At 40.5% G+C, this 18,678-nt stretch overlaps 1 protein-coding gene across 1 annotated transcript in view; it reads right to left on the reverse strand.

The window, feature by feature from the left end:
• ube2e3 (ubiquitin-conjugating enzyme E2E 3 (UBC4/5 homolog, yeast)) overlaps nt 1-18,678 on the reverse strand; it is an 86,134-nt gene that overhangs the window by 18,705 nt on the left and 48,751 nt on the right. Inside the window, exon 4 of the mRNA XM_060877037.1 lies at nt 935-1,067. Within this exon, the coding sequence (XP_060733020.1) occupies nt 935-1,067 (133 nt within the window). The remainder of the gene's footprint in view (nt 1-934; nt 1,068-18,678) is intronic.

Below are 18,678 nucleotides of genomic sequence, written 5' to 3' on the forward strand. Positions count from 1 at the left end.
TAAAATAACGTTATGTACTTTCTGGATTACAACCTCCGTTTATACAGATTACATGGAGCTGCACGAACACGTTGGATTCGCCGCGTTTGGATGCCGATGTATGTTCACAAAGACATTAGCATTAACAGTAAAGCAACATCCGCCATTGTTGTTGTTGTGTTTGTGTTTGCCGCTGCTGCGCTAACGTTGCTGTGTAACGTGACACGTATACAGTGACGTCAGACTCGGCTCTGTGTGACGGCTCTCTAACCGATGGAAAGGCAAACCGGTTCTTATAAGGTTCGCCAGTGGAACTAACTATGAACCAGCACCAGCACTATCTCTGATCCAGCACGCGGTTCTTTTTGGTGGAAAAAGGGTATTAGACATGTTTCCAAGGCAGGAACCTTGGAAGCATGGACGCTTCATGCACATTTTCACCAAATGAATGCCGTACAAATGTCAACCAAAGGGGTTTTACGGGAACTTGAGGCATGTTTCCACCACAGGAGACGTTTTGGATATTTAGGAACTTGAGGCACGTTTCCACCACAAAAGACTCTTCAGATACCAAGAACATCAAGCATGCTTCCACTACAGGAACTTTAGGCATTTTCAGACTACATGTGCCTTTTCAGGAACCCCGCAACTCGAGGTGTGCTTTCACTGCAGTAGCCTTTTCAGAGATTTAGTTCAAATTTCTTCACAAAGGGATTTTAGTTGTGTTTCCACTTCAAGGCTGATTTCAGCTCCTGCACTGAAACGTAGCACTGGAAAACTTTTTAACTTCAACTGCAGACTTTTTTGCTGATGGGGTGCAGTCTGCCAAACTGAACATCAGTGACTGTTCGAACTTGAACTTCATAGAACGATCAACCTTCTCTGAAGCAAACGGTAAAGTACTAGCACTCCCTAAACCCATGACAAGGAGCGGATTCCCACATGAAATATTTACCTTAGGAGGCTTGAAGGGGTAGTCTGAGGAGAAGGTGATGTCCAGGAAAAACACGCCACCCTCGTAAACGGAGCCAGGAGGACCCAGGATGGTAGACCTCCACTCGTAGATGTTATCTCCTTTAGGTCCCGCACTGTAACATCACACACACAAACACACACAAGAATTATTCGCAATCAATTTGCTCCAACAAGACTAAATAAATACTGAGTACCACTAAGAACCGTTTTAGAAAATGTATACAAAAATTGAAATGAATAAATTTCCCCCCCAAAATCCCAAACTTTCCACCTTCCGGCAAAGATCTTTTGCTTTTTTCAAGACCTCTCAATCACCATCCAAGCTCCAGGCACAAAGTGATAAGATTCTTGGTGCAGTTTTACAGAACAGATTCGTGTGCGTTTTGCTGATTGTTCTAACACTAATACAAGCTCTATTTCTTCTTTCACTTCAGGCTTGAAATCTGACAAGTAAATAATCATGCCCATAAAAATGTTATTTACAGGTTTTCCTGGCTTTAATATGGCTTGTCATTTAAAGGCCTGGAAACTATCATTCACACATCTATTTTTTGCCCATGTTGTCTATTCTTAACTCCTTCAATATGGCAACCTGTCAAACCATCTTGTTAATACTGTAGCTGGTTCACAATACATCTGTGTGGCTCCTGATGGATACTAAAACAACAATGAGCTCTCCTCCCATGTCCAGGCCTTCACCGGAAACCTGACATATAGAAGATTGAGCTTCGAGTTTTGTTGTTGTTCTTGTTGTTTAAAAGCTCTCTGCTTCCATACCATCTCTCATCTGCATTCTCAAATAATGGTTCAAAGGCAACTGGATATTCTACACTATTGCCCCTTTTCCACCGAGGCAGTTTGAGTGCTGGTTCGGAGCCTAATTTAGAACCAGTTCTTTCTTTTTCGACAGCCAAAGCACCGGCTCTGAACCAGGAAAAGTGGTTCTTAAGTAGCACCAAAACGTTGCTGGTCTAGAATTAAGAACCGCTTGTGTCAGGGGCTGTGGGCGGGGCTGTGGGCGGGGCTACTGTTAGTGCAGTTCATAACGTACCTTAAGTATACTAAAGTTTATGATCTGATATGATCACTTATCAGCACACATGATGGTAGGTAGCTAAATGCTAAGGCTAACTTTTTTCTGTGTTAATGATAAAATAACGTTATGTACTTTCTCGATAACAACCTCCGTTTATACAGATTACATGGAGCTGCACGTACACGTTGGATTCGCCACGTTTGGATGCTAATGTAGGTTCACAAAGCCATGAGCATTAACAGTAAAGCAACATCCGCCATTGTTGATGACGTGTTTGTATTTGCCGCTGCTGCGCTAACGTTGCTGTGTAACGTGACACGTATACAGTGACGTCAGACTCGGCTCTGTGACGGCTCTCTAAAAGATGGAAAGACAAACCGGTTCTTAGAAGGTTCGCCAGTGGACCAACTTTGAACCAGCACCAGCACCAGCTCTGATCCAGCACCCGGTTCTTTTTGGTGGAAAAAAGAACCGGGCTTGTTAAACATTTCATTCCAGATGTTGCCGTCACTCTCTGTTCTGCAAAGGCTTTCTACTAGATGTTGGAGCATGACTGTGGGGGTTCATTCAGCTGTTCATTCAGCTAGTAGAGCATTAGTAAGACGTTAGATTGGTGAGGAGGTCTGGGGTTCGGTCAGGGCTCTGTGCAGGACACTCGAGTTCTTCCACTCCACTGCCAAAGCATGTTATCATGGAGCTTGTTTTGTGCACAGAGAAATGGTGGAACAGATTTGGACTCTTTATTTCCATTGAACAGAAATTGTAAAACTACTGCATACAAAGATATTCTAGACATGTATGTGCTTCTAACATCGTAGGAACAGCTCGGGGAAAACCACATATGGGTGTGATGGTCAAGTATCCACAAACCTTTAGTCGTATAGTGTGCCATAGAAATCTGGCTTGTTCTACTATCCAGGAAATGCTGCTATGCCTAATACAAGTGTATTAGACCACCACCACCACACACACACACAAACACACACTTCCATGTACACAATAGCTGTCAGCTTTATCCTGGTCAGAGGCAACGATTCTGGACCCAATCTCAGGTACTATAAACATTATATAAATATATTTATTTCTTTTCTAACCGTGCCTAGCCTCTCAAATACCCCTTTTCCACCAGAAAGAACCGGGTGCTGGTTCAGAGCTAGTGCTGGTTCGAAGTTGGTTCCACTGCCGAGCCTTCTAAGAACCGGTTTGCCTTTCCATGCGCTAGAGAGCCATCACAGAGCCAAGTCTTAGGTCACTGTATACAACGTTATACAGCAACGTTAGTGCAGCAGCGGCAAACACAAACACAACATCAACAATGGCGAATGTTGCTTTACTGTTAATGCTCATAGCTTTGCAAGCCTACATTGGCATCCAAACGTAGCGAATCCTGATTCAAAACGATTTAAAAATGGCGCTAACGACGTTCTCTTTTGTCTTGTCGGTCACAGTAGCCCCGCCCACAGCCCCGCCCACAGCCCCTGACGCAAGCGGTTCTTAAGTCTAGACCAGCAACGTTTTGGTGCTACTTCAGAACCACTTTTCCTGGTTAAGAGCCGGTGCTTTGGCTGTCGAAAAAGAACGAACTGATTTTAAATTAGGTTCTGGCTCCGAACCAGCACTCAAAACTGCCTCGGTGAAAAAGGGGCAAAAGAGAGTTGGCTAAAAAGCTAAATTAACGATCATGATGATAAAAACAGTCTGCCTCAAGATGTCAAAAATCTTGCTAGTTAAGTGTGATTTCCTCACAGTGGATGTCACGCTTTGATCCCGCAGCTGGATAGACGGATAGAAGGTGCTGTAGAGAACAGACATGCTGCAAGTCTAATTCGTTCAGTTTTTAAACAGACGACGGCTGTCGAAATGTTTCAAATGAAATTTTCTCCCTTGTCACTTTTACTGTATAATGCTAGAAGATTCTTTCTGGTTGAGATACAAGCCCAAGAGAAATTTATATCAGTTCTGGAAACTCAGTTTTTTAAAAATATATATAGCAAAAAACTGTTGTTCTAATATTCGCTATGGAGAACTGAATTTCCCCACACGATGCCTCTAACCTCCTGTTGCAACAAACAAACAAACAAATAATTAAAAATCTTTGTTCATGCACAGTCTACCGACCAATAGACTAAGGAGTTTTTTCACAAGCAAGAAATATCACTGGGTCAAAGAAATTTTTCTGTCAGATTTTTCTCCAGATTTACATTTTAAAAATTACATTTCGATTAGATTAGATTAGATTAGATTAGATTAGATTAGATTCAGCTTTATTGTCATTACACATGTACAAGTACAAGACAACGAAATGCAATTTAGGTCTAACCAGAGTGCAATAGCAGCAAGTGCAGGACATACAGTGTTTACAAGAGTTAAATAAGTTAAATAAAATGGTAATATGGAAGTAATTTACATGTGTGTGTGTGCTATGAACATAAAATACAGATGGATATAACTCACTCTCTCACTCACTCACTCATTTTCTACCGCTTATCCGAACTACCTGGGGAGCCTGTGCCTATCTCAGGCGTCATCGGGCATCAAGGCAGGATACACCCTGGACGGAGTGCCAACCCATCACAGGGCACACACACACACTCTCATTCACTCACACAATCACACACTACGGACAATTTTCCAGAGATGCCAATCAACCTACCATGCATGTCTTTGGACCGGGGGAGGAAACCGGAGTACCCGGAGGAAACCCCCGAGGCACGGGGAGAACATGCAAACTCCACACACACAAGGCGGAGGCGAACCCCCAACCCTGGAGGTGTGAGGCAAAATGTGCTAACCACTAAGCCACCGTGCCCCCCCTTTCCCCAGAGTTATATTTTAAAAATGACATTTAACTCCCAGCACCAAACCCAATAAATGCCATAGTTTCCTCACTTACAGTTATCATAATTTGGCAAAGCATAGGTCTATTTTCTTTACTCAGATGTCCCGTTTGAACCAAGTATACATAGTATATGTACAAAAATTCTTGCCAGCGGCACCCAAAACCTTTAACGACTCAACTCACGACTTGAATATATCACAAGGAATATGATGAGAGAAGAAGATAACTGTGTTCAATCAGAACCACTGGCATTCTCCTGGTTGCACGCTGCATGCAGTCTGACGGTGGGCACAGCAGGCGCCTTCTTAAATGATCGTGAACGAACAGACATGAGACAGGATGGGGGAAAAAAAAAGAAGAAATAAATAAAACCCAGCTACCAGAATTGGAGAAAGAACATGTACTGATACAAAGAGACAAAAAAATGTGTACAGAAAAAGGAGAAACAGCTTTGGGATGATTACTCTTCCTCCTAAAATATCTGACTCGACCTGATTTTAACCACTGAAAACCAAAAAAATAGTCACTGGTCGGGACAGACCCCTGGGTTTAAACTGTAAGTACTCATCTACAAAACCTATAATAACCACAGTTATATTTAAGATCTCGTTCAGAATCGTACTGTATTCAGACTGCATAAAAAAAAAAAACCACACGCTTCTCCACAACAGGCTGAGAACATTAGCAACATATGCAGCTCTTCTCAGTGGAAACAAGTCAGAGAACAGAGACACGATATCAATCATCCTAACGGCTCTTACTCGAACTTTCATTTACGCGCCTTAAATCCAGTAATAAAGATGCAGTGTTCTAAAGTATGCCGTTATTACTGTTCGTTAGCTTCACTGATGAAGACTTTTCTCAAACAATCCTCAGAACTAATATAGAATGTAAATGTAGAATTACTTGTAGATGATTGAAAATCAAGCAGACATCTACAGTTTACTTAAACATGCCTACCAAAACAAAAGAAGAATAAAAAAAAACTAGAACGTACATTTCCTGAAGAAAATGTGAATGGTGCTTGCACGTGGCAAGTTCCCCTCATCGTGCTGAGTGTTTTGATATGTAACATGTCCATGTTGTGCAAATTTTTTATTCATTCATCTTCTACCGCTTATCCGAACTACCTCGGGTCACGGGGAGCCTGTGTCTATCTCAGGCGTCATCGGGCATCAAGGCAGGATACACCCTGGACGGAGTGCCAACCCATCGCAGGGCACACACACACACACACACACACACACACACTCTCATGCAATCACACACTAGGGACAATTTTCCTGAGATGCCAATCAACCTACCATGCATGTCTTTGGACCGGGGGAGGAAACCGGAGTACCCGGAGGAAACCCCCGAGGCACGGGGAGAACATGCAAACTCCACACACACAAAGTGGAGGCGGGAATCGAACCCCAACCCTGGAGGTGTGAGGCGAACGTGCTAACCACTAAGCCACCGTGCCCCCCGCAAATTTTTTATTTTCACAGGAAATCACATGACGTCACGTGACTTCATCAAATTACACGTGAGGAAGTTCCCCTCATTGTTGTGAGTGTTTTGATATGTCACATGTCCATGTTGTAAAAAGTTTTTTGATTTTGCATATTTTGGGGGCGGGGCTACGGCACAACTGGAAGGCCAGTCGTTAAAAAAATGTAAAAGTTTGTTCAGAGTATCACCCTAAAGGAGCTGGCCGAGTTTAGTGTAGATAGTTCAAAAGCGTGCCGAGTTATAAACCTACAAAATTTATAATGGGAGTCTATGGGTAAAAAGGCCAATTTGAGACCCGGTACCAGAAGTACTGGTACTCTGATCGCTTATAAAAGTCACAGCACACCTCCCCTCAATGAGTCGGTCGATTTGACGTGTCATTCATGGGTCTAGGACAAAAGCTGCTGGACAAGTTACGCTCCGAAGTTTTGTCCGGAAGAGTATGCAGGATAGTAAGAATGTTGCTTTAAGCACCATTAATGAGACATTTAGTACAAACACATAGTCTAACATATTGACCATTATATTAGGAACACCTGTACTCCTGCCCATTCATGCAATTCTCCAATCAGCCAATCATGAAGCTACATGTCTGGAGCTTCAATAAACATTCGATTCAATTCCGTTTTATTTGTATAAGCGCTTTAATCAATGGACGTTGTCGCAAAGCAGCTTTACAGGAATATAAAAATGCACCATAAAAATGACAAAGATTACATTTTGAATGCAGGTTTATCAGTAATAAGTAAACCAGAGGTAACGGTGGCAAGCAAAAACTCCCTGAGAAGATAAGAAGAAGAAACCTTGAGAGGGAACCTATCCTCATCCACTCCAGAGTATAAATAATTTACTTTCTACGACCGTGTATAATGCTCGAATTAAACATCCGAATAAAGAATTTGAGCTAGCTATGTGAGCTAGTTTAAGCATTTCAGAAAGCATCCACAGTCCTCGACTGATCAGACATGGTCAGACATGGAAAATGGTCACTGGTTTGAGTTGACAGGAAAGCTACAGTAGCTCAAATCACTCTTTACATAGATGAAATTTAAATTTAAATAGCGAAGTAAAGTACAGATACGTGAAATTTTATACTTAAGTACATTGACGAAGTATTTGTACTCCGTTACATTACAACACTGATTAAAATCGAGGTTTCGCTCCTGTCAGGAATCTGAGGCTGTAGTGAACTAGACAGCTGAACAGTGGAAGATCTCAGAAGAAAGGTTAGAGGTTTCTGAACTACTCGCTGGCACCAAATGCTGAGATCATAAATTGAACCTAATATGATGTATGATGAATATGAAGTCTGAGCGGAGTTCAACAGTGATACTCTCGGTAAAAGTTATTCATGAGTAATTCATCACAATACTACTAGTTTTGTCCTTCCACCAATAAATGTTATCATTTATTCATCATTTCCCAACAACTCTATTCCAAGCCATATAGTAAAACCTCCAAAAAGTAAAGGTCACCTAGCCAAAAAAAAAAAAACACATTTTGTGATATTGAACTTTTGCATTTCTATTAAAAAAATTCACTGCAATTGAGGTAGATTCCAAAATTGAGTCCCATGATGTACTGTAATTTATTAAAGTATCAACAAAACACATAACCGACGTTGACAGATAATGATTCACAAATTCTTTATTCGGATCCTGGATTTAATTACACGAACCTCCCCTCCATTCCCCTGTCACCGGTCTAGCAGCAGTGGGTTTAAATCTGCCAATCGCAATGACAATGAATATACTCAACAAAATAACTGAGTGAAAAAGAGACAGAAGGAAAGAGAAAGGAGAAAAAAGCCTTTTTTCAGGCTCTGGGAATAACAGCTAATGGATCGCTTCCCAGAAACGAGGCGAGTCATCGGAGGTAAAAATGCACCCTGAGTGGTGTTTTGCTGGATCAGGATTGAGCCGAGTCAGCACCTAAGAACCTGCTGTAAGCATGCGGTTATCTACAGCATCGCTCTTAGTGTATGTGATAACAGACAATATCTCAGGAACATGACACCAGACTGCACACACAAATACTGACACGGAGTGTTTATGCTGTCAAAGGTTCTAAGCAGAATCTCAACAGCAGAGAAGAAAACGATCACAGAGCATTCTGATAAAGTTGAATGGAACATGAAAATGCTGCAGAGTGTTTGATGGTGTTTTGTGGAAGTGTTAGTGTTTGGTGGAAATGATATTGTTTTATAGAAATGCTGGTGTTTGATGGAGAGTACTGATGACTGAAAAGAAAATATTGGACTATGTTTAAAGGTGTTTTATGGAAGTGTTAGTGTTGGGTGGAAACGTTGGCATTTAAGGGAAATGTTGGTGTTTGATGGAAACACTGGTGTTTAATGGAGATTACTTATGATTGAAGAGAAAATACTGGACTGAATCTGATGGTGTTTAATGGAAGTGTTAGTGTTTGCTGGAAATTGTGTTTAATGGACATACTGGCATTTGATGGTGAGTACTTATGATTGAAAAGAAAATACTGGAGTGTGTTTAATGGTGTTTCATGGACGTGTTGGTGTTTGGTGGAAACGTTGGCATTTAATAGAAATGTTGGTGTTTGATGGAGAAAACGGTCATTTGAAGAGAAAATACTGGAGTGTGTTTGATAAAAAAAATGATGTTTGAAGAGAAAATACCGGAGTGTGTTTAATGGTGTTTCATGGAAGTGTTGATGGAAATGATGGTGTTTAATGGAAACACTGGTGTTTAATGGTGATTACTTATGATTGAAGAGAAAATACTGGAGTGTGTTTAATGGTGTTTAATGGAAATGCTGGTGTTTATGGACAGTACTGATGATTGAAAAGAAAATACTGGACTGCATTTAATTGTGTTTAATGGAAGTGTTAGTGTTTGCTGGAAATGATAGTGTTTAATGGACATACTGGTGTTTGCTGGAGAGTACTTATGATTGAAAAGAAAATACTGGACTATGTTTAAAGGTGTTTTATGGAATTGTTGGTGTTTGGTGGAAATGTTGGCTTTAATGGAAATGTTGGTGTTTGGTAAAGAAAAATGATGTTTGAAGAGAAAATACCAGAGTGTGTTTAATGGTGTTTCATGGAAGTGTTGATGGAAATGATGGTGTTTAATGGAAACACTGGTGTTTAATGGTGATTACTTATGATTGAAGAGAAAATACTGGAGTGTGTTTAATGGTGTTTAATGGAAATGCTGGTGTTTATGGACAGTACTGATGATTGAAAAGAAAATACTGGACTGCATTTAATTGTGTTTAATGGAAGTGTTAGTGTTTGCTGGAAATGATAGTGTTTAATGGACATACTGGTGTTTGCTGGAGAGTACTTATGATTGAAAAGAAAATACTGGACTATGTTTAAAGGTATTTTATGGAATTGGTGTTTGGTGGAAATGTTGGCATTTAATGAAAATGTTGGTGTTTGGTAAAGAAAATGATGTTTGAAGAGAAAATACTGGAGTGTGTTTAATGGTGTTTCATGGAAGTGTTGATGGAAATGATGGTGTTTAATGGAAACACTGGTGTTTAATGGAGATTACTTATGATTGAAGAGAAAATACTGACTGCATGGACATACTGGCGTTTGATGGAGAGTACTTATGAGTGAAGAGGAAATGCTGGAGTGTGTTTGATGGTGTTTAATGGAAATGCTGGTGTTTGATGGACGGTACTGATGATTGAAGAGAAAATGCTGGAGTGTGTTTGACGGTGTTTAATGGAAATGCTGGTGTTTGATGGACGGTACTGATGATTGAAGAGGAAATGCTGGAGTGTGTTTGACGGTGTTTAACGGAAATGCTGGTGTTTGATGGACGGTACTGATGATTGAAGAGGAAATGCTGGAGTGTGTTTGATGGTGACTGAGAAAAATTGACTTTTATAAAGAATACTTAAGTGTATTTTAGTTTGACTGCTGGAATCCAATATAACCAAACACCAAGACTTATTACCAACACAATATTCTCATTGTCAAATCTTGACTATTCTTGGAGAATGTTGCTATCTATTTATCTTTGGTGTTTTTGTTTGATTTGTTCAGTGGAATATTTGGTATTTGAAGGAGAATGAGTGGTGTTGAAGTTTGGATGTGTGTGTGCTGGTGATTAATGGTGCTTGGTGGTTTCTGGTGTGCCTGGTGTTATGCATGATACATGGTGAAGGATGTTGGTGTTTGATGGATGATATTTGTCTGACGGATGACGCTGGTGCTGTGAATCACTTCAGGGTTTAAACAATGTGTGTGTTATTAACTAACAGCCTTTGAAATAAAGTGGCATGATTGCAGGTTATTGCGCTACCGATACTAAAAAAGCGCTGCAGTGAAGAAAAAAGGATAGGAAATCAGACTCAAACCATTATATACTGTAAAATTTTACAATGTTCAGTCAATACAAAAATCTAAAACAATTTACCAGCGCTCAGCTCAGTGACTGGAATGGATTCACTTATTAAAAGCATCTCCCTGGCTATTAAAGACAAATAGTTATTAGACCCAGAACAAAAGTCACAACTGCTGGGGGAAAAAAACTGTAGCCTACAAATAATTGGATTACGTGCAGAGGAAAGCACCAGTGATCGATTGACAAGATGTGTTCATTATCATTAATCCCCTGAGCCAGGAGAATGATTCACAAGCACTTGGGCTGTCTGTCTCCTCACACAGCTTACACACCAGAATCAGAATCCTTCCTGGATACTGTGTAAAGCCAGCCATGAAAATAAACCAGAAGAGAGAAGGCTTGCAGGCCGGCTATAGATCTCGTAATGCCAAACCGAGCGTGACTTTCAGCCAACAAAAACTCGCATCAGAGTGAGCTGAGCTGCTGTTGTAATGGGGCTATCTGTGTCCTTCAGTGAAGACAAACAACGAGAGAGAAGAGAAATCTTTTTAACGGCTTGTTTATCTGACAGGCTGACAAGGCTTCGATAGTGTGTCAGTAAGACTGGAAGAAAAGTGCCATGCTGCCTCATCCAGCTCTGTCTCACACACACACACACACACACACACACACAGAGCTTTAGAACAAATGTCAAACTCTCAAGCAAGAAAAACAGCAAAGGAGCCATATTCATGGAAACCATAACTGAAACGTTCCTAAAACACAGAGTGGCGACTCCTGTTCCTGAGCGATAAAAAACATCCTATTTCTATGAGTCGGTTGTTCACAAACACCCGGTGAGCCAAATAGTTAAACGTGCATCTCTTTCTTGTACGTACAACACTGTAAAAAAAAAAAAGTCGCCTGCTATATTTCGCTATACGTTTTGTCTTTGATGTCCAGAGGTTTGATGGAAATGACAGTGTTTGATGGAAATGTTGGTGTTGGACGAACAGTGCCGAAGGTTGAAGAGAAATGCTGGAGTGTGTTTAATGGAAATGATGGTGTTTGAGGGAAAGCTGGTGTTTAATGGAAATGTTGGTGTTTGAGGGAAAGCTGGTGTTTAATGGAAATGTTGGGGTTTGAGGGAAAGCTGGTGTTTAATGGAAATATTGGTGTTTGAGGGAAAGCTGGTGTTTAAAAGAAATGTTGGTGTTTGAGGGAAAGCTGGTGTTTAATGGAAATGTTAATGTTGGACAGAGTGTTTGATGGTGTTCAATGGAATTTATTGGCATTTAATAGAAATGTTGGTGTTTGAGGGAAAGCTGGTGTTTAATGGAAATTTTGGTGTTTGAGGGAAAGCTGGTGTTTAATAGAAATGTTGGTGTTTGAGGGAAAGCTGGTGTTTAATAGAAATGTTGGTGTTTGAGGGAAAGCTGGTGTTTAATGAAAAAGTTGGTGTTTGAGGGAAAGCTGGTGTGTAATGGAAATGTTAATGTTGGACAGAGTGTTTGATTGTGTTCAATGGAATTTATTGGCATTTAATAGAAATGTTGGTGTTGGACGAACAGGACTGATAATTGAAGAGAAAATGCTGTAGTGTGTTTGACAGTGTTTAATGTTGGAGTGAAATGTTGGATGGTGTTTAATAAAAATGTTAGTGTGTGTTGGCATTTAATGGAAAATTGGTGTTTAATTGAAATGTTGGAGTTTAATGGAACTGTTGGTGTTTGATGGAGAGTACTGATGATTGAAGAGAGAATGCTGGAGTGTGTTTGATGGTGTTTAATAGAAATGTTGGTGTTTGATGGGAAATTATGTTTAAAGAAATAATTGTGTTTGATGGAAAGTACTGATGATTTAAAATGCCATTTAATGGAAATGATTGGTGTTAAATGAAAAGGACTGATGGTTAAAAAGAAACTGCTGGATTGCGTTTAATGGAAGTGTTGGTGTTGGATGGAGAGTACTGATGATTGAAAAGTCAATGATATCCCACAACAAATTTCTATGAGTCGGTTGTTCACGAACACCCAGTGAGTTAAATAGTTAAAGGTGCGTTTCTTTCTTTCTGAGACGAGATCATTCGCATCTTGTACATACAACACTGTGAAAAAATAAGTCACCTGCTATATTTCGCTATAAGTTTTGTCTTTGATGTCCAGTTTATGCCTAAAGTCCATGGTCATATGCATAAACAGTGCATTAAGCATCTGTATAGAGTGAAGTTCTTGTGCTACAGTTATACACTCTCACCCAGACACAGTGCAAACCTGCTAAGTAGCTTTCATTCATTCATTCATTCTCTACTGCTTATCAGAACTACCTCGGGTCACGGGGAGCCTGTGCCTATCTCAGGCGTCATCGGGCATCAAGGCAGGATACACCCTGGACGGAGTGCCAACCCATCACAGGGCACACACACTCTCATTCACTCACGCAATCACACACTACAGACAATTTTCCAGAGATGCCAATCAACCTACCATGCATGTCTTTGGACCGGGGGAGGAAACCGGAGTACCCGGAGGAAACCCCCGAGGCACGGGGAGAACATGCAAACTCCACACACACAAGGCGGAGGCGGGAATCGAACCCCCAACCCTGGAGGTGTGAGGCGAACGTGCTAACCACTAAGCCACCGTGGCCCCTAAGTAGCTTTTATGTTGTACAAAAGGTAGCAAATGAAATAACAGTAATTACCTCTATTATTAATGTATTCTAGCAAGAAAATGTCTGACATAGTTAACCTTTTAGTAAGAACTCACTGGCTTTCAGTGTGAGACGTGTTAGCAGTTGAAGTTTAGCAGTTGATGATAACAGCTTCACATTTTAGATGCTTATGAACAGGAATCTGGGCGTCTCAGAGAGCAGAAATGGGTTTGATATCAACATTTACTTTGAAGATATAAGATACGATTTTTTATAAATATACATTGCAACTAGTGTTCTAGGGAAAAACAGAAATACTGATGAAAGATTATAAATTCTTAAACCGATGAGTGCCTACTTTCATATACAGTAAACTACCAGTGTAGAGTGAGACAGAGTTCCCACTCTTTTTCAGAGCTCATTTTCCAGGACATTTCAAATTTAGCAAAAAAAAAAGACAAGGCTCACAGATTCACGGCCTAAAGTAATATGTTCTTCTCTCCAGAAGTCTTAAAAATAACGTACACTTTATGGCTATTACTTAACTATACTTTTAAAGACAATTTGTCAAGTGAATGAAATATCAACAATTATAAAATAAAAAGGCCGCACATATTAATACCCTTTCCTTTCTCAGACCAATGCCGTCATGCATGCTTTAGTTTGCTGTACATTCCCCTTGCACATGATGTTCAGATTAACAAGGTTAATATAACCTGCTGACCCGTCACCATTTGCTGAAAACATTCGAGCACATAAACCATTCCTAGCGCCTGAAACCGCCGACACAAGACAGCGTCATCCGTCACAGCGAGATTAAACAGCATAACAAAAACTCAGCGTCCCTGAAGAAAGCGCTTTCTACTAACGTTAATTGTTTTGACCAGTTTGTAAACTGTTCTTTAAATGATCAAGAACATTTAAAAATAATAATTTTCCAGGACAACAAGATTTTTTCCAGGACAATTTATGTTTTCTCTCATTTTCCATGTGTTTTCCAGGACTGGAACATTGGTCATCAATTTTCCAGGATTTCCAGGTTTTCCAGGATGCGTGGGAACCCTGTGAGACGTGACAAAGACATTCGTGTGCACAACAAAACAGGAGGAAATTCCATTTTCTGCCTCTGGTAAGCAATGTAAACGTTGTATGCAGCTCAAGAGTCCAGCGTAAACAGAAGTGATCGTTCTATTAGAATGTTAACAGAAAGAGAGAAATAAAGAGAGAAATCTACAAACATAAAAACATATTTAGGTTTATGTTACAGACAAATGTGTCTATTTTATGGTTGGCAATGAACTTTAAGGTGTTTTATTTTATTTATTTTTCACATTTACATTTATGGCATTTATCAGACACCTTTATCCAGAGTGACTTACATTAATATTTCAATTTATTAAAAAAATGGAGCAATTGAGGGTTAAGGGCCTTGCTCAGGGTCCCAGCGGAGGCAGCTTGGTGGACCTGGGGTTCGAACCCATGACCTTCCGATCAGTAGTCCACCTTAACCCTTGAGCTACCTTATCCGCATACCATATTTTTTATACAGTCTACATTCTCCTAGAACATTTGAACAACCTAAGGAGTCAGTTTCCTTAGAAAACATGTCACTTTTATTGCTTAAATAGTTGTTTTGATATGTTTAAATCTTTTTGAATGCATCTTAGTTCTACATCATTTTGATCCATTTTTGCACCGTTTGTCCCATTTTTGCACATTTAAAACAGCAAATTTTTCATGCAAAGCATTAACATGCAAAACTCTGCACAGAACTCAAGCTCAGGAACAAACGGGGGACCCTGAAGCAAGGAGTCACACCTTCTTTGGTAAGACTCACAGGCACGGTTGGCTAGAGACCAAACCCAGATGCTGCTACAGATCTCACGCTGTTTGGTGTAAATCTGCCGGCAGCCACTGAATACTTACGCTCTATAACTCCAGCACTAGAGAAGCCTCTGATGGAAAGAGAGCCATCATTTGACTATTATTTTATGTCATAAGTTACCCATTTTGAATCAGAGAGCGATAAAATAAGAGTTTGAGAAACATTTGAGGTTTACGTAGCTGGATGATCACCCGATTTGTGCTCGTCTCATTTCAGCACAGTTTTCTCTGCCCTTTTCTAGCATGCATCACTCTCACTACTCAGCATCAGCGTCTGTCGCGAGCACTTCTCACCATCTGATCGCCAGTTCCAAGAGCCGTGGGAAAAACAAACCAAATGCTTCTTGAAACAAACAACACAATTGGAGTCGAAGGTCGAGTCGTTTACTACCATGTACAAGATACACAACGTGTCTCTAATGTCTTCTACTGGCCAGTATGCTAGCTGTACAGGCCAATATGCTAGTATGCTATGCTAGTTTTCTCTATGATATTGTAAATACCGTATCTGTACCGAATAAATCCCAATACGTTTTGCAGACTAGATCCAATCAAACACTAGAGTGTGAGACAAACCCTGTATTTCCAGGAGGTCAGCTTGACAAGTGTAGAGTCAAAAGCCCCAGAAGTTTCACAACACACAATAACCTCATGATTGTAAAGCAGTTGGATTATTGTGCGTTATTGCCATGAGTCTATTCTTAAAAAAAAGATTGCAATTATGTTAGACTGCAACAGGCAACAAATTGAAACCTCTTGCTAATAAAAATGTCGAGTTGTCTCAGGGTGTACTGTATGTATGGACGATTGATTTAGAAGAAACCCCTCAGGTGTTCCTGAGCCCCAGCTGCGGAAGCTGAGATCCAAACCACGTTTATGAAGCAATTACGTCTGACTCCCTGCCAGCATTATATAACAGAATAGATGCTGGGTGTGAGTGAGAGAGTGAGCGAGTAAGTGTGTAAGTGGCGTATTTTTGGCCAGGATCCCGGCTGCAAAACAGGTCTGACCTCTCAGAAGGCAGAAAGCCCTCAGTGTGCAGCAGCAGAGGTAAACGTGTGAGACTGCGTTGTATAAGCCAGAGTTTACAATGGGTTAGGGATGCCATAACTTCAAATGTGCTTGAAATGTTCTCACTTGGACTTTAATATACACTCTCACGGCCCACTTTGTTCCAGTGAACACTTTAATGGCCGTGTTAAGACTTATTAACCTTTACTGCTGGAGAGGAAACTCACAAAAAGCTTATGTCTGTGCAGAAAAGCATTCAGGTCTGGATGTGTTCAGTAACAGTGATCTGAGGTGACTGGGGAAATGTAGATTATTCCATGGGACTGAATCAGTTCTGCTGAACAGTGGAAAATTGTCAAGAACACAAAGAAAAAAAAAACATTCTTGTTATATTCTTGTTTGTCCTCATGTTCCAATGTACTCATTTCATACTTTATTCACTTGATACTTTCTTTTCAGTATTACAGAACCCACCATGTTCATAATGCACTGCAACACCTACATGAAGCAGCAGTGGCTCAGTGGTTACAATGTTGGACTACTGACTGGAAGGTGGTGAGTTCAAATCCCAGCACTGCCAAACTGGTGGAGTTGCGCTCTTGAGCATGGTCCTTATCCCTCATGAATGCAGCTGTATAAATGAGATAAAGCTACACATGAACGTCTGTAGTAACTTCAACTAGCTATAAATGACTTTGGTAGCTTTAGTAAGCTACTAATGACCTCCTGTGGTAATTCGGATTAGCTATAAGTGAACTCCTGTGGAAACTTTAGTTAGCTATTACTGACGTTCTGTCGTAACTAGCTAGTTCATCAATAGCCTCATGTGGAAACTTTAGCTAGCTATCAATAACTTACTGTGGCAACTTTAGCTAATTCTTCAGTGATCTCCTGTGGTAACTTTAGCTAGCTATTCAATTAAATGTAAATTAGCTTTGTACTTAGCTTTTAACTGTGGACGTTGTCACAAAACAATATATCGTCGCTGTCGGGCAGAAACCTCGTATCTCCAAAACCGTTATTTATCAGGAAATTAAAAAAACGCCGTACCTTATCTGCAGTTCACAGGGTTTAGTCCGCGTTGCAGTGGATTGTCTTGTGCTAAATTCCTGTCCTGAGATGAGCACCAGAACTAGCGGGTGTCAAGATTTTTTTTTCTTTGAGCCCAGTGTTTTGAAGACATTTACCTCAGAAGACGTGTTGATTCGTTGCGACTCTTATTGAGGAGAAATATGCCGTGAAGTTCTCCCGCGGAGTGAGGAAGAGGTGGACAGTTGAAGTGTCCAATGGAGTTATGAGATTTGCGCTCAAGCTATTTTCAAGACTTTAGATTGGTTAATAACTTGTAAAAATAACAGACCCATGTGGGGACTGACCAATCGCATCGATATGTGAAAAAATATGAAATTGACCAAATTTGGACATACAAGATTTCCGCTCGACAGTGACAATATATATATATATATATATATATATATATATATATATATATATATATATATATATATATATATATATATATCAGAAAGCTATCAAAGAACTCCAGTGGTGAGTTTAACTAGCAATTAACGGCCACCTTTGTTGATCTAACTTGATGTCAATGACCTTCTTTGGTACCTTTCTATTATTTGGTTCACAGTGTCTCAACATTGTCAGTATTTCAGGCTGATGTGTGTCTGTAATCTGCTTCCACTTGGTTCGAGCTCTCTTCTCTGTGGCACTGTGGTCAAGCTTATTTCATATTTATCTACCTCATTAAGCTCTTAGGAACAGCACACTCTTGACACACTAGACTATTTGTTTACTCTGCACACCATTATGCATGTGAGAAGTATTTCATTGAGGCTTCATTTGTTTATTTACAAAGGGAAATAACAGCTTGAATGTCAGCACAGATGTGTTTACAGAGCATGCTGTTGGCCTGTTGCAGTCTGATGGTCACCTCTTCTCATACAGCTGCTGCATGATGGCCATGTTTAAAGAGTTTCACTTTTTATCCTGTGGTTCTTGGCTCATTGCTGAAGCTTACATTTTGCTTTGCAACGCCAAAACAAACACACAGACTGTACCCATAATCCCCCAGGCTGGCTCTGGCTGGCTCTTTGGGGGGTCATTGAGAGGGGCTGGAGCACCTCCAGACACATGTCTGCCTTTAATTCTACCTGAAGACCAATTATTAGGACACTTTCCCCAGAGTTCAAAGACCCTGCTGAATACACTTCTGGGAGGAAACTTGAAAATCCATAGTGATGAAGAGAGAGGTAGAGAGAGGTAGAGAGAGAAAGAGAGAGAGACAGAGAGAGAGAGAGAGAGAGAGAGAGAGAGAGAGAGAGAGAGAGAGAGAATTTCTGGCAGTAACCTTTGGAGTCTCAGTAACCGAATCCTGAATGTTACACAAGGCAGACTCAACTAAATCCCTCTGAACACACACTTTATACACCACTCTCACTCACTCACTCACACACACGCGCACTCACACACGCACTCACACACAC

This window comes from Tachysurus vachellii, chromosome 8 (genome assembly GCF_030014155.1).
Source record: "Tachysurus vachellii isolate PV-2020 chromosome 8, HZAU_Pvac_v1, whole genome shotgun sequence".
Lineage (NCBI taxonomy): Eukaryota > Metazoa > Chordata > Actinopteri > Siluriformes > Bagridae > Tachysurus > Tachysurus vachellii.